The sequence below is a fragment of the Vicugna pacos genome, chromosome 9 (assembly GCF_048564905.1).
Source record: "Vicugna pacos chromosome 9, VicPac4, whole genome shotgun sequence".
Lineage (NCBI taxonomy): Eukaryota > Metazoa > Chordata > Mammalia > Artiodactyla > Camelidae > Vicugna > Vicugna pacos.
The window spans coordinates 55,540,029-55,555,243 of record NC_132995.1 but is presented as its reverse complement, the minus strand read 5'-3'; the positions used below and the strand labels follow the sequence as shown (position 1 = coordinate 55,555,243).

General features: G+C 41.5%; 1 protein-coding gene across 3 annotated transcripts in view; it reads right to left on the bottom strand.

Annotated features, from left to right (window-relative positions):
- Positions 1-15,215, bottom strand: part of TBX15 (T-box transcription factor 15) — a 116,457-nt gene that overhangs the window by 43,182 nt on the left and 58,060 nt on the right. For all 3 annotated transcript variants that reach the window (XM_072967908.1, XM_072967907.1, XM_006216138.4), the window contains exon 2: positions 76-289. In XM_072967908.1, coding sequence (XP_072824009.1) covers positions 76-176 — 101 coding nt within the window. In that variant the 5' untranslated portion in view covers positions 177-289. The remainder of the gene's footprint in view (positions 1-75; positions 290-15,215) is intronic.

Below are 15,215 nucleotides of genomic sequence, written 5' to 3'. Positions count from 1 at the left end.
AAAAGGAGACTGTAACACCTCCTACGTCCATTCTCCGATCTTTGAATCTGGCCATTCAAAGGAACTTGTCCTTACCTGCCTGCTTTGGTGATGATCATCTCGGTTCCAATGTCATGGAACCTCTTCCAGAGGTCAGCACACTGCAGCTCCACCTGAATCTCCTCCATGGAAGACATGGCAGCAGGCACAGGGCCTGCAGCACCAGAGCCCAGGTCAGTGTGAGTGTCAAAGGAGCAGGAAGTCCGCTCGGTGAGCACCTCAGAGTCTGAACCAGTGCTCTGCTCAGAATCTGCAAAATAAACAATGAAGCCTTAAGTAAGAAACTGAGCTGCACCCCACAACACACCCTTGACCCTAAAGGAAGGAGGCGGAGTGGGGAGCACGATGCAGTGGGGAGAGGGGTGAACAAAAGGAGACTTCAAACTGGGAAGCTCCAAAGCACAGCACTCAGGGTATTTTATTATTTTTTTTTTTATGGTTTGTTTTTGTGATTTACAACCTTCTTTCAGGTTTCGTGTTTCCAACATGACATCTGGCATTTTAGTAAGTTTTGGCAACAGCTGAAGAAAATTGGTCCACAATAGGCAATATAAAGAGAACTAACGTCACCACGTTGAAGGGAAGGAAGCCAAATTGGGGCAACAAAAAAAACAAATGCCAAATTTAAAAATAATAATCATCATCACAGACTACAGCTGAAAACCTAGATTCGACTATTTCACTTGAGGGGCCAAGATTCAATGTGAACAGCAGTGTGTTCTTTAATTCCATACCATTCAGCATCACTACCCACCAATCAGTTATCTTTAAACACAGCAAGTTTTTCTCTGTTTATAGATCCTGGTCATCAAAAGGAATGAAAAATTGTTTGGAATCTTTAGAAACATTTTGTTATACATTTGGGGAAATGTTTTTTCCTAGGTCCAATCAGGCCATTTTCGATGGGAAAAAAAAAAAAAACAAGTCAGTTTTGAGGCAAGGATGTAAGCATATGGAAAAAGTTACCCCAGAAGGCGGTAGACACAAAGGGAATACATGAGTTTAAGAGACACCTTGATTGGTTTCTGAAGTATGGGCAGAGGGGAGGGCTGATCCAAACAGGAAGGTAGGATTGAGAGCAACCAAATAAAAAGCTGGCATGCTGTGCCAGACGGTCCTCTCCTCCTGTGTCCTCCGTTCTCATGAAGAAGGGGCGAGGGGGAGGGCAGTGCAGACCGACGCAGAGGCTGGAGTCAGATTTGCTAGAGAACTTTCTATACTTCACATTTTTTACTTTTGGAGGCCCTATGCCAAGAATTACATCTCTTCATATTTTCCAAGCTTGGATTAGCTATATAATTTTCTGATGTCACATGAGACTGCAAGCCAGGCCTAAGAACCCATTTCTCTAATCCACCCTTAACATCTAGGATTCAGATTGCGTCCCGCTTAAATAAATGCATATGTGAATAACGGATAAGAACAGCAATGTCCTACTCTGACAACTGACTTTTCAGTGCTGTCAGAGGTCAGGGCCTCTCGGGCACCGGTCCTTGACACCAGCAGGATGGAAGAGGGCGGGGACAGAACGCCAGGCAATCTTGCTGCCACCCTCACTACCTGGAGCTGGTTTCTAGGTCTGTGAACACCCCATCACATGACACCTTTAATTGTCTTTCCTTCTAGCCTTGATGTGTTCCTCTCTCAAACCCAGGTGGCATTTCTGGCAAGAATCCCCCACAGCTTTGCAGAAGCCCACCGGAAGCCACGTGCTGTTTCTCCCCATTGTCCACGGTTCCGCACCCTTCACTGCTAAAGACATTCAGTGGGCCACAGAACTGAGCCAATCTCCTAAATAACAGGGAAGTTTCAACCCAAATCTTTAGTTAATCACAATAACTAGTCCAGTCACCATCTTCACCACCCCCCAAAATTGTGTAACTAGGTTTTACATGTCAAAGCATATAATGTTATACCTTGGATTGAACAGGAGCTAATGTTGGTTTCCTTCAAGCACAGAAATGTGGTGCTACTTATCTGGGATGAGAGCTGATGTTGAGTGACAAGTCTCCATCCTAGCCTCATTCCAAATGCCTTTCAGTAGCAAAGCCATTATGTCATCATACACTCGGCCAGACAATAATTTCGATCCTTTATGAGACATGTATTCCCAAATCCCATTTTGTTTCTGTGATATGCCAAGAGCTCCTCACTTATCATTAATATTGTGAGTTTTTCAAAAACTCCTCAAAGCAAGATTTTTGAAAAATAGTCTTATCCTACATTTGGGAGCAAAGTGTTAATGAAATCTCTTTACCATAGGGTGCTATGGTTATGAAAAAGCTGGAAACAGACGACCTAAGTAGGGGCCAGAGAAAATTTTGGACATGTGATTTCTCCAATGTGTGTTTGGGAAGGGGGAAAGGAAGGGCAAGATATCCCTGCACAAAGTGACAAGTTTTTAAACGTAGCCAAACTGAGGCTGGGATTGTAATAGGGACTATGGCTAGAGATTTAGGAAATAAGACTCTACTCTTAACTCACTATGTCATCTGGAATAAAGTGGGTACCCAAAATGTAACATTAAATGGATTCATGAATGACCTTGGACAAGTCACTTAGCCACAACGGACCTATTTCTTCATAGCACAATTAGAAGGACTGAACTGAAAACTTTTCCAGTCTCTTCCACCTCTAATGGCTTGAAAAATATAAGAATCCTTTCCAATGCAACTTTCAGTGATAACCCAGGCAACCCCAATTAGAAGCATCAAATTTAAAACTCTTTGGGTGAGATAAGTTAAATGAGGAAAAATACTGGGGGCCCAACTTCACATAATCATAGGAGTTAAAGAATTGAGTGGATATTCTGTTTATAGTTTCCATCAAATCCATCAATAAGCACCTATTGGCATGTGGCCCTATATGAGGTACCATGTGGATAATTTGAAACAGAATCCAGACCTTAAGAAATTTCCCAGTTAGTGTTGATTAATTATGTGTTTATTGAGTGCTTACTGTGTGCCTGGCACTGTGCTAGATTCTGGAAAATACTAACGCACACAATGGGGCTCCTTTTAAAGGTATTTAATAGTACAAGTGGAAACTGGGGGCATTCATAAATAATCAGAGACCAAGACAAATACTACCATACAGTTTTCCACACCATTACATGTTTTCCTGTATGTCTCAGAGGAATCCAGAAAAGAGAGTGATCTGAGAGGGCTGGAACATTCCTGGGGAACCCATGGTAACTAAAAAAGAAATAGACAAGATGCGGAGGCCTAGGCAGTGTTTTCCCATGAAGAGGATTTTCAGAGACAGGTATTTGTTTCCCTGGAAATAGTCTACTCCTAAACGTTCAGTCCCTCACAAAATAGAGCCCAAGTGATTTTCGTGTGCAAAACGCAGGCACCAGCCCATGTTTTCAACAACATGAATACACCATGTAATTTTCCATTCTTGGTTGTTTCTTAGCCAACATAGGTTAGAAATTAAATTAATATTATGTTTTATATAGTGTTTTTTTAAGGACTACTTGTGACATAAGCTACCCTACAAAACCCTTAAAATAGTAATCTCAGAGTCAAGATCACCAGCCTTGGTAAAAATAAACTTTAATCCTTTGTAAAATATATTTCTAAATCATAGCTATATAAATATTTAGGCTAACCAGATCAATTATTTTAGCTATTAATCGAACAGGTAATCAAGTTACCCAAATCATGAATGGAAGAAATGCATAGTTGGTTATTTCAATCAAATCAGGTCATCCATTCAGAAATGCAATCAGTCTTTTGAAGATTAGAAAACACCTCTGTGTTTTCAAGGTTCTTTTTATCCTTGGCAATTTGTGACTTCCTCCCTTCAAAATGTAACCATTAGGAACTCATTTGAATGACCTGGAAAGACTTCTTGGATATCATACATCTCCTGTGAATAGTATGTTAATAAGAGAAGTTTTAGTATATCAGGGACAGAAACGATAAAGTTATATGTAATAAGGAAGTTAAAGAAGAAAAATTTGGGAAACTGTACTAAGCCAGTTACAAGACTGGAGAACATCACATGACTCAAGGTCAAGCCAACACATCTGTTGCTATCCAGAAAAATCTCTAAAAAAAGACAATCTAACCATCAGTTCATAGTGTCACTCATTTTCTATCTCTGCCCTATTTCATATTGATAGAATAGATACTGTAATGCTAAGTTCCCAAAGTTGAGTTTAGCTTAGGGAGAATTCCAATTCTCAATTCATGCAAAATAGTAGCAGCAATAAAATAGTTTCTTAATTTGTATTTTACATATTATCTAATATATCCTTCCATTTGATGAGGTAGATATAGCATATATTTTTATGTCCGTTTCTTGAGACTAAGAAAAAATGAAAACAATGAGGCCTAAAAGGTAGGTATTCTGCCTCCTGATTCACTGACCAGGTCTCCCCAAGACTGTACTAGGTTCATCCCTGGCCAAAGCAGTCAGCAGTTCTGTGGCTCCTCAACTATTTCAGCCACCCTTACTCCTGAAATGACTTAACATGTTTGATCTTGGTCAAGTCGCTTAACTATTCCGGCCCCCATTTTCGTTAATCTCTATAGCACAGCCCATGCACATTTAATTAGGGGTGCTGTAAAGTCCCTTTTCAGTTTAATGTTTAATGAGTGGATTAGTCGCACGGTTTAAAGACCACCAAGTCTAACAGCAGCAACCCCACCATGACAAGTTGCTCTGGTTAACATGTAAAGAAAACGCCTGAGTTATGTGTACTTTGACTTTATTTCAAAATTAGACATTACTAAAATAGATTTCACAATCTGCCAGGTGATCTTCATTTCCACTTAACCAATGATTTTGAGGAATCATTCGTTACTACAGTTAACAAAGCATATTTACTCCCAGGGTTCTGCTATGCACAAAGAGTGGGGTCTTGGGAGGTCGTCACCCCATTTTATGGAGCCTCAGTTTCCATATCTTCACTATTTACTTATTTTTATGTGTTATTATTTCCTTAGCTTTACTATTGGAGTGACGGGAAGATATCTTCCTGCTCAAAGTTTATATTTATATCTTTACAATAAAAACAGAATCTAATGACACTGCTGATAACAATTTTAGTGACTTTGGACAGTGAGATGAATATAAGCTCACAAGAACCATCCCATTCATGATCAGCATCTATTGAGCACTTACGATACATCCGGCACTCTGCTAAGACTTTACATACAAAACGTCATTTAATAGAACAAATCTAAGAGTTACTATTATTATCTCCATTTCAAATATTATTGGCAGCCAAATCCAAATTACATCAGTTCTGCCTCCTAAGGATTGCAGGCACATGAAACTATATTTAGTTCCATTTTTATTCCACCAAACATTTCTACTTTGTGTAGATCAGGTTGTATATTAATGTACCAAGACAGATAAAACAGGCTCTTGTTCTGAAGAAGTTCACCATCTGGTAAGAAGGACACAGAAACTGTTAAAGAAGACAGACTGTGATAGTTGCTCTGACAGATGCAGGAGCAAAGCACTAACAGGAGCTTTGGGAAGCCAACAAGTCAATGACAAGAGGGTGACGGAGACTTCATGAGGTGACATTTGAGAGTGGACTTGAAATTTATATGAGCTTTATATGACTTCAATATAAGCAGGCAAAGAAATTATGGGGATGGAATTTCAGGTAGTGGGAATCATGTAAGCAAGGACTTGTCACTTTTTACAGAATCACAAGCAAACTGATAAGGCAAGAGCTTAAAATATATAAGGGAAGAGAGGAGGGGAGATAAGAGATGAGTTGGAAAATCAGGTCCAACTCAACTAAACAACTACTGGTTTAACATTAGGATGTGCCAGCCACTCTTCTAGATTCTTGAGACATCATCGGGGGAAAAACAAAAATCCCTGGCCACATGAAGTTTGTATTTTATTTTATCTTTTAACAACTTTATTATGGTATGATTCCTGTAGAGTGAACGACACGTATTTTGAAGTTTGTATTTTAGGAGGAATGTGTTTGTCATAATATGGAGTTTAGACTTTCTTTATACCAAAGATTTTTTTTTTAAAGGAAGGTGATGATAGTTCCGTCTTCCCTTCTAGGCTATGAATCCCATCAACTGAGTCTAATGCTATGCCACATCTCCTGAATAAACGATGGTTTGGTGTGGAAGATGAGGGGTAGGGGTAGAAGATTCCTGCAGAGTCAGATAAGAGATGTAGAATTTCCTGAGATTAGATGCACAGTGCCACTTCCATAAGACTGGACCTCAGCTGTCATATTTTACCCCAAGGAAGAAAACAGTTTGATACAATTATAGGAGAAAAACCCAACTCGGATGATAATCAAACAGTCACTTTGGGTTCTGTTTTTGTTTCTGCCAGTGACTGGGAGGCGACTACACTGAGCAGTATTTCCTACCGGATAGTGGTAGAGCAGCCACTCCTTGGTCCCCTGCCTCAGTCCCAAAGTCTAAAATCAAGACTCCCACAGTTATCCCAGGGCTCCCATGCACATCATAGCAGACATCAGAAGCTTACAGCCCAGGCAGCACTTTCTGTACCAGGCTCAAGTAAATTCCTGTTTCCCGAGGACCTCGGCAGTGAACACTGATTCTGAGATGTCAGCTTTTATCAGGTAGCGTAGCAAAATCTGGTAATGGAACTTTTCATAGAGTAATTCTAAATATGGCAGAAGCAAGAGCACTTGGCATTGACCTGAGTACGGACTGAGCCCAAATTTGATACCCAGGCCAGAGCTTCAAGGGAATGAACTACAACTCAAGTTGGATTAAACTAAAATTACGATGAGACCAAACACTCAAATGAGCCTGTTAGATGACTTTAGCAATGGAATGAAGTCTCTGAGCTCTCCATGCCCTCCAAGTTCTATTTGGGAAAAAGGGGGCGGTAACCTGAAGCCTGCAATTCCCATGCCAATAATCCAATTAAGGAGGCTAAAAGCACATCTCCCTCAGCTGCCTAAAACATTCTCCACCTGACAATCAGCACCTCTCTCAATGACACACAGGCCAGAGGCAAGGACCCAATGTCATCCCTGAGATCTCAGCCTTTTAAAGAGACTTCACAAAGAAGTGGTGGCAGTCATCTCTGAATCTATTTCTTGTTGATCAAAGACTCAATGTCATTAAAGGTTCAGCCTCCAGCATGCTTTGAACACGGAAACAAACACGGGATGAGAAATAACAGGCATTACACTAGATAGTTTATGTACATTTTTATATAAGCCTCATGAAATTTGCACAGAAAACCGTATGAAACAGGCATTATTGCTGCCATTTTATAAAGGAAGAAACTGAAGCTGGGCGAGATTAAGAAGTTTTCTTCACAGTATGTAACTAGGAGGTGTCAGGGTGGGATGTGAGTTAATCTGACACTAGAAGGTGATGCTCTTTCCACTATAAACTGTTGCCCAGTTTTCATAACTAGACCCGCAGGGTTGTGTGTGTACCACTGTGAACTCAGAAACAGAGCTAAAGTTCAGGCTTCCCGGTTACAGACAGCTCTATGGAAACTGAAACATTCTCAGTCCTTTGGGGAGAAGAGAAAATGCAAACCAAGGTCAGATGGGAATTTTCCTTTCTCAGGAGAGGGGGCTTTACGTTCAGGAATATTTTAGGCCTCTTCACCAATTTAATATTATGCAAGAAGTTCTTACCAGCGTAAAAGGCCCTCTTTTGTTGTATTTCACTTCCTGTTCCCAGTCCCCACCAGGAGTAAAACATCCAAATGTGACAGATGACTTAATTTCACTGTCAGTGTCAAATCACTCTTCTGCTTTAGCCCAGAATATCAACAAAATAACATTAGAAGGTACTTGGAAGATGTTTGGACTTTGAGAAATGTGTAATGACAGCATTGAAAGACAAGAAAAGGCAGCTGAGGTAGTTCCTACTTGCGCATAATCTGGTTTATTTAGGCTTAATTTAAGTCAGAGTTTACGGCACGAAAGTTTTTGATGGTGTTAAATGTATATCTATACTTGAGGAGAAATCATCTAATAATTATATAGGGAAAGCACTTTATAAACAGTAAACTACTAAATTAACATATAAGATTATGTGTCAATGATCGAGTTAATCAGGAAGACAAAGAAAAAGTAAGAATAAATATGGGTCTTGGATTTTCTAGAACAGTCCTAATTTCACATATTTTATTCCATTCTCTTAAAATTAAAAGTCTTGAGACCAACTTTTGGTTCAGAAAATACTCTTCATGAAAAACACAGAAAATGGAGAAATGGAATAATCAAAAATTGGTCACAAGCCACATGGCAATATTCAAATCTAAATATCCTTTGGACCAGAGGTCCTCCAAAATTCGACCCTGATTAACTGAGTGGTCTTCAAGATTCACTGGTCAATTTGAGGCCAGCAGCTGTCAACGTAGGGCCCTCCCTGAGGCTCTTGGCATTTTCTTCTGGGTGAATGGACAAAGCTTATCTCTAAGCCAGTGCTTGTTCGCTCTTTGCAAACACAATTACTTCCAACCTCCCACAACCACCTTGGCCACTACCACAACACCATCAGACATCTGCCATAGTGGTCTTTTAACTTCCATGATGTGAAAAGGAGGCCTTCCCCCAAGGGTCCTTGAAGAACTTGCCTTATACCTTGTTAGGACATTTTCACTGAGCACCAATAAATCAATCAATCCATGCGAATATGCAAATGGAGAAGAATGAAGCAGCCAAAATCCAAGCCACAAGTATAATTTAACTATGACTTCTGGGGAAGGTGCCCTTGGAAGTGGCAATATCAAATGTGTAAGTAGGATAGACATTCAGATATAGCCAGGAACATGCAAGACCCTTCAAACGATACTCAGGAGACTACCAGCTACACTGAGTTTAGAATCCACCCAACCTATCAAGCCAAACATAAAGATCCATCCTGTTGAATGAACAGAAGAGCTATGTGGCTGGCAACTATATGACAACCTCTCCAGTAACTTTCTGAATTCATCCACTCAATAAATCCTTTATTTAGTCAACAAATACTTGTTGATCATCTAGCCTGGGACTGGCAATATGTTAGGTATTGTGATAGTCATAAAATTAAATAAGATGTGTTCCTATGTCCTCAGAAACTTACAAAATCACTTAGGAGACAGGATAGGATACTCAGTAATCTAACAAAAGTAGAATAGTCAAGATCCAGCATGGCAAACAGCATGCTAAGGGGCTGCTATTCAAACAATTGAGTTTGAAGGTTCATCTCTTCTTTTTCCAACTATCTAATCTTGAACAAGTCTCAACCTCTTTAAGTCCTAGTTTTGTCATTTGCAAAATGAGAATGTCATTAGTACATACTTGGTGAAATTTTTTATGAATGACTAAAAATGTGTGTATCTCTATGTTTATGTAAATACTTTATCAACAGTAAAAGGAAGATACAAATGCTAATTTTCTAAGAGGAATATCAACAAAATGCTGTGGGAGTTTCAGGTGAGAAGAACATCTTCCAGCCCAGGGGTCTTTTCTGGGCCTAATGAAGAGATGTCTGCAAATGAAAAGGAGGAGATGGGGAAAGGAAGAGAAGGATCTCCCAGGAAAAGGGAATTTTAGGCAGAGGCACAGCCATCAAGTCTGAGAGACAGGTTAAGAGAATAGCAAGTAATTGAGACCATATCTATGATATTCCTCTTGTATCCTCAGCACCTGGGACAGTGTCTGGCACCTATTATGCACGCAGCAAAATGCTGTTTTTGTTGAATCTCAAAATGCTTTTCTTCTTCTGATCTTCTTCTTCAGCAGACCAACGTATCCCTAGTAATGAGGTATCTTAATTGAATGCCATGTTCCCAATGAAATCCCAACAGGATCACCTCCACACATAATCTTAAACTATTGGATTTCCACTAGCTTTTCTTCCAAGACTGTGAGTTGTGTTACAACTGATTGGCAAGGTCTGCCCTGGAATCTTTCAGGGACATCAAGTGAATTCAGTAAATGCGATCACTTCCATGAATAGCAGTCACAGCCAATCATCTAGAAAATTCTTCTCAGATACTAACTTTCTTCCACATGAGCCCAAGAAGAAAAGGTGCCTGGGATTATGAGGATAAAATGAGGAAAGGAGCAAGCCCTTCTACCATTGCAGGAACTGATGATAATGATGATGATGATGATGATGATGATGATGGTGGTGGTGATGGTGGTGATGATGATGGTGGTGATGTGTGTGTGTTTGGGGAGGGGGGGCAGATGCAGAGATGACCTTTCCTTCAGAAACAGAATGGCTCCTGCACATACAGCTGCTGCAGCCTCCAGACTCCTGCACACTCTCCAGACCCCCAACACAGCTAGCGTCTCTGCTGCCTGCAGTGAAGTGGAGTTTCCAGAGAAGCTTCCAGGAAAGGGCAAGAGGATGGTCCTTTAGAATCATGCAGAGCCAGCTGTATGACTTTGGGCAAGTGATTTCACCTGCCTAAGCCAATTTCCTCATCTGAAACAGATATGCCAAAGGTGCTCAGTAAAGCCCCTGGCACAGAGTAGGAGTATATTAAACATAAGTTCCTTCCATAATTTGGAAAGGGAGGTGGTCACGGTTGCAGCTTTTCCCAATCACTTTCCTGTCCATACCTGAGAGAGAGAAAGAAGGTTTGTTTTTTTTCCAAAAGGAGAAAGGCAAATCCTAACGAAAAAGTTTTTAATGGAGGATAGGAAAAGATCACATAGAGAAGAAGATAATTTGGGGTTAGGAGCAAAAGCTCTCAGAGTTGAATGTGTTAGAAGGAGAAATGATGGAAAGGCAGAAGGAGGGAAAGCAGAGAAATAGTGAAAATGCTAGCAAAGAAAGCCTGTTTTTGTCAAGGTCTACTTAAGTGATGCTCTCCAAATTCACAATGGCTTCTGCATTAGTTAAGAAGGAAAATGACTAGAATCTGCAAGCAGAGAAAACGCGGCAGACCAATGAGAAAAGATGTATGTCGTATCTTCAGTAAGGAGATGGGACCAGGGAAGCAAATTCTAGCCTGGAACAGAGAAGCAGAGAGATCAACTTTGGCTGAAGAAGCAGCCCGAGGACACTGCTCCAAGAGGCAGGAGGGATAGAAAAGATCTGGGAGGCTGCAGTGTCCCCTGACACCAAATGGACAGCCTTGTCAAGAACACTCACCCTCCGACTGAGGCTAAGAAAAATACACACTAGGAGGCAGAAAAGATCTAGTGCCTAGGGGGGTCTCCCACACAGCATGAAGGTGGGACCTGAGGGTTGTGCATTAGAACCTATCTGACAGGCGAGATAACTTGAGATTTAGCCCAGGGAGTGTGTCCAGGGCCACTCACCCAGAAGCATCGGAGAGAAGGAAAGGACCCGAGTCTCTCTTACCCCAAAGCTTCGACTCGTCCATCATCCCACACCTCCATCAGAAACCCTAAAATCAAACACTTTAACAACAGAAACAATTCCACTTAAGGGGCAAGGGGTAAATATTAAGAGTGAAACAAACACCCTGGGTTAACTGTGTTCATAGCAGTGTCTTTATATTATCAACTCACCAACCCCTGCTTGAGTTGCTTGCAAAACTTAGAATCCCACTCTTACATCCCAAGTCCCCAGACGCCACCAGGAAAAGCCCACCTCCCAAGTCTCTCCTGCCTTCTTTTTTTCCTCTAAAGCCCTCCACAGAGGAGACTGAGTTGTCAAAGGAATCTGATCTGGTGGATTTTTGCTGATAGCCAAGAAGAGCAAGGGAAAGTATAGCCTAATACCGTCTTCTATGTAAAGGCTGATTTGGGAACCCCAAAGTCAACATGTTATTCCTACCTCCATTCTTGACTCCTTGAGTCGTCATGACATCACTTCATTCCATTCATCCCTCAACCAACACCTTGACTATCGCATGCCTCTGTTTTTCCCCAGGCCTACCTACCTTGATGGGTCAGAATGACCTTTGAAGAAGCAGCGTCCTCCAAGTGTGTCAGCAATTCAGAAAGTGACAGCTTCTAAAATAGATGGTGTGTTGTTGGGTGTCTGTCGCCTTCTGAAGGAGTGGTGGTGTCGCCGAGGCAGCAGGATTTCCTGGCCAAAGTTGCTCCTACCCTCCTCCCCATAAGGCTCTGCACTGCCTCTCCCTGTCCCAGCACAGGAAGACTTGGAGCCCAGGGGCCGTGGCATTTAAGCACTGTCAGAGTTCCCACTTCAATCCCCACAGTGGTGCCAGTTCGGCATCTGTCATGATGACCCAGCCTGAACTGTATTTAGAAGCTTTGGACACGGCACCATGTCCTGACCCATCTCAGAGTGACAGGAGATTTCCTGAGCACCTGGGCTTGTGATTAAAGTGCTCCTCCTCCCAGGGAATGGGGGTCACTGTGACTTTCCTAATGGTCCGTTTCCTTCTCATGAGGGTACCCATCTGTTGGAGACCTCTCTTTAGAGAGTTGATCGCCATCAATACTGTTATAGAATGCTAGTTTTTAATCCATACTGTTTATAAAGCTTGCAAGACACGACACAGGAAAAAAGAGAAATCAGTCAGAAAATGGGCTTGGAGCTGTCTTCGTAGACTATTCTTACAAAGGTAAATTTCCCTGGAATTACATCCTGGGAGTTCTCAGAATCTACCAGATATTGCCAGTAAATAGCGAGAGCCCACCTATGGCTCGGCTTCTCGGGACAGCACATAATAATTCACTTCATCTTCTTGGTAGGCTCTATGCCTGTCCAGAAAGTAGCTTACTGAAGTTCAAAAAATTTGTGTTAGTGATTCCTGGTTAGTGGTTAAAAAAAAAATCTAGTTTATTTACACTTTAATATAATCTCCACCAGGCAGGCAGACTGATAAATTGTATAACACTAATTGAGTGGGTGGTCAGTTTTGAAGGTTATGGCACACAGAGTGGGTCTAGGTCCTCAACCCTGCTAGAACATGGGAGAAAGAAAAGCTTTTTCCTAATTGACCCTCAACTCTCTGCCCCAGTGTCCCTGACCAGAGTCCCGTGGAGATACCCTGTCATTTAAAAGGCATCAGTGTTTGGCCTCTCCCCATTTCTGGGCAAGGACCCAAAACTCAGAGAATGTGGTTTTAGGATCATGGCATCTAATCCATTCAAGGATTATTTTTCCCCCCTACTGCTCAGATGGGTGTGTTAATCATCACCTCCCTTTGTTCTGTAATAAATTCAGCCCTGGCTAATTCCAAGTCTCTATGCATCACTGCAGTTTAAAGATGGCGTTTTGACAGGTCAGATATTTAGAATCAATAGACCACCAACCAGTCAAAAATCTTAAGTAGTTTTAGGAACATGTGGAAGTCATTTTTTCCAAGAATTCACAAGTCTGGAGGATGAGATCTCATTGATGGTGTATGGGCTGTTGTATATATTAAAGCATTGCTTTGTAAACCTGATTCTACACATAATCAAAATTGATTTACAGTGAAGGCAGACTTTCCTTATTATTCCCAATATTACACATGATCATATATAAACTACAATGGAATGCACACTCTAAAGCATCTTTAAAAGAACGAATAAAAGCCTAAGTTAAATTATAAATGAATGTGCAATGACTACGTATGCAAAACACAAATGTCACAGGCTAGGGAATTTCACAGAAGTCAGAATATTTTATGTGACCCTGGCTATACGTACATTTTAACTACAATCATCTCAATTGCATGCAGTGAATCTTTTTACAAAGGAAAATTTACTCCATTAAATGTTAATTTCTAACTTTTCAAATGAAGACGATTAACTTAAAATCTATGGATGGGCTTTGGGGGTTTATAAGTGATCTAAAGTTGTAAGTTATATTTGTAGGAGCTTGCATCTTTCTGGGAAGAGGATGTACAGTACTCGTGGAATTCTCAAAGGAGTCTATGACTTTAAAAGGACAAGGACCACGGGTTTGATGGAATTTCTTCAAGTGGCAAAACTGTCCATTTTCCGAGCTCTCTTCTGCTATAAAATAAAGCACTTTACCTGAGCTGCGTATTTCCAATGGGAGAAATATTCAAAAGAATACGAAGCAGAACATGAGCAGTGCATCCTAATAAAAATATATTGTCTCCCTTATGAAGCCAAAGTGGTTGTGTTTTCTATGAGCGTTAAATGGTCACATGGGACCACCCCCACTGTCTTTGTATGGTTCCTTATTTCCCATTTCTCTTTATTTTAACCACCTATATATGCATGTTTGATTTTTTTTTTTACTGTAATCCATATCAAATCACTTTGGGAAGTAGGGAGATTATAAATGATCTTTACGTGAATAATGAGGCTTTTCCTCTGGCTGTGCTGTTTGTATTCTTTCACACCCTCTCACCTTCCCTCCCCTTGCTTCTCAGAAAAACCTCAGTGGTGCACGAACCTGGGCTCAGCAGGCTGTTTCTCCTTGTGTGTGCCAAAACCAAGTAGGCTTGCTCTCGTGGGACACACAGTCCTGTCCCTGCACCAGGGATGTGCTCTCAGTCCCTGGTCCCCACACCTCAGAAGAAATCCTCCTCCCACTCCCCGTCGCCCACCCTGGCCCTGTGTCCTCTAGGGCAGCGCCTGTGTCTGGCACTGCAGCCAAGAGGCAGCTCCTCAGGGAAAGCTGGACACGGGGAGTCAGTGACGCTGCCCACAGTAGGGCTGCCAAGGCTTTCCTAAAGGCCACTGCAACCGAGCCTGCCCGCGAGAACATTTTGGTGAGCTCAGTTTGTTTGCTACCGAGAACCTCCCTGCCCTCGCGGTCTATTTTTACCACATTGTGACGCTGAAGACTCTGCTGTCATTAAAGCGAATGATAAATAGAGTAAGCTCGCCATGATCTATCATCCTATGGTGAAAGGAACCCTGGATTTGGAATTAGGAGGCAGGAGTTTGAGCCCTGGTTCTGACTTTGATGTGACCTCGAGGAAGCCATTTAACCCTGCCATGGAAAGTCGATAAGGAATCCTACTGCTTACCCAACTCAGGGAGTCTCAGCAGGGTAAGAGAATGCAGATGAAAGCACGGTGTCAACTATAAGGTGACTTGGAAGTGTCAGTGATCAGCGCTACATTTAATCATTTAATTAATCATTTAAATCACTCAGCACCGTGCGAAATCTGCACTTATTTTTAGAGCCCATTAATGGTAGGAAACTGAGAGTCAGAAGCAAAGCGGTGATGTAAGAAGACCTGAATGCAGGGAGCCTTGATCCTCTCCTTTCACTCATCTACACCTTCCCCGTGTTGCATACCCTTAATTTTCTCTTACTGAGCAATTACTACCTTGTCTTCGA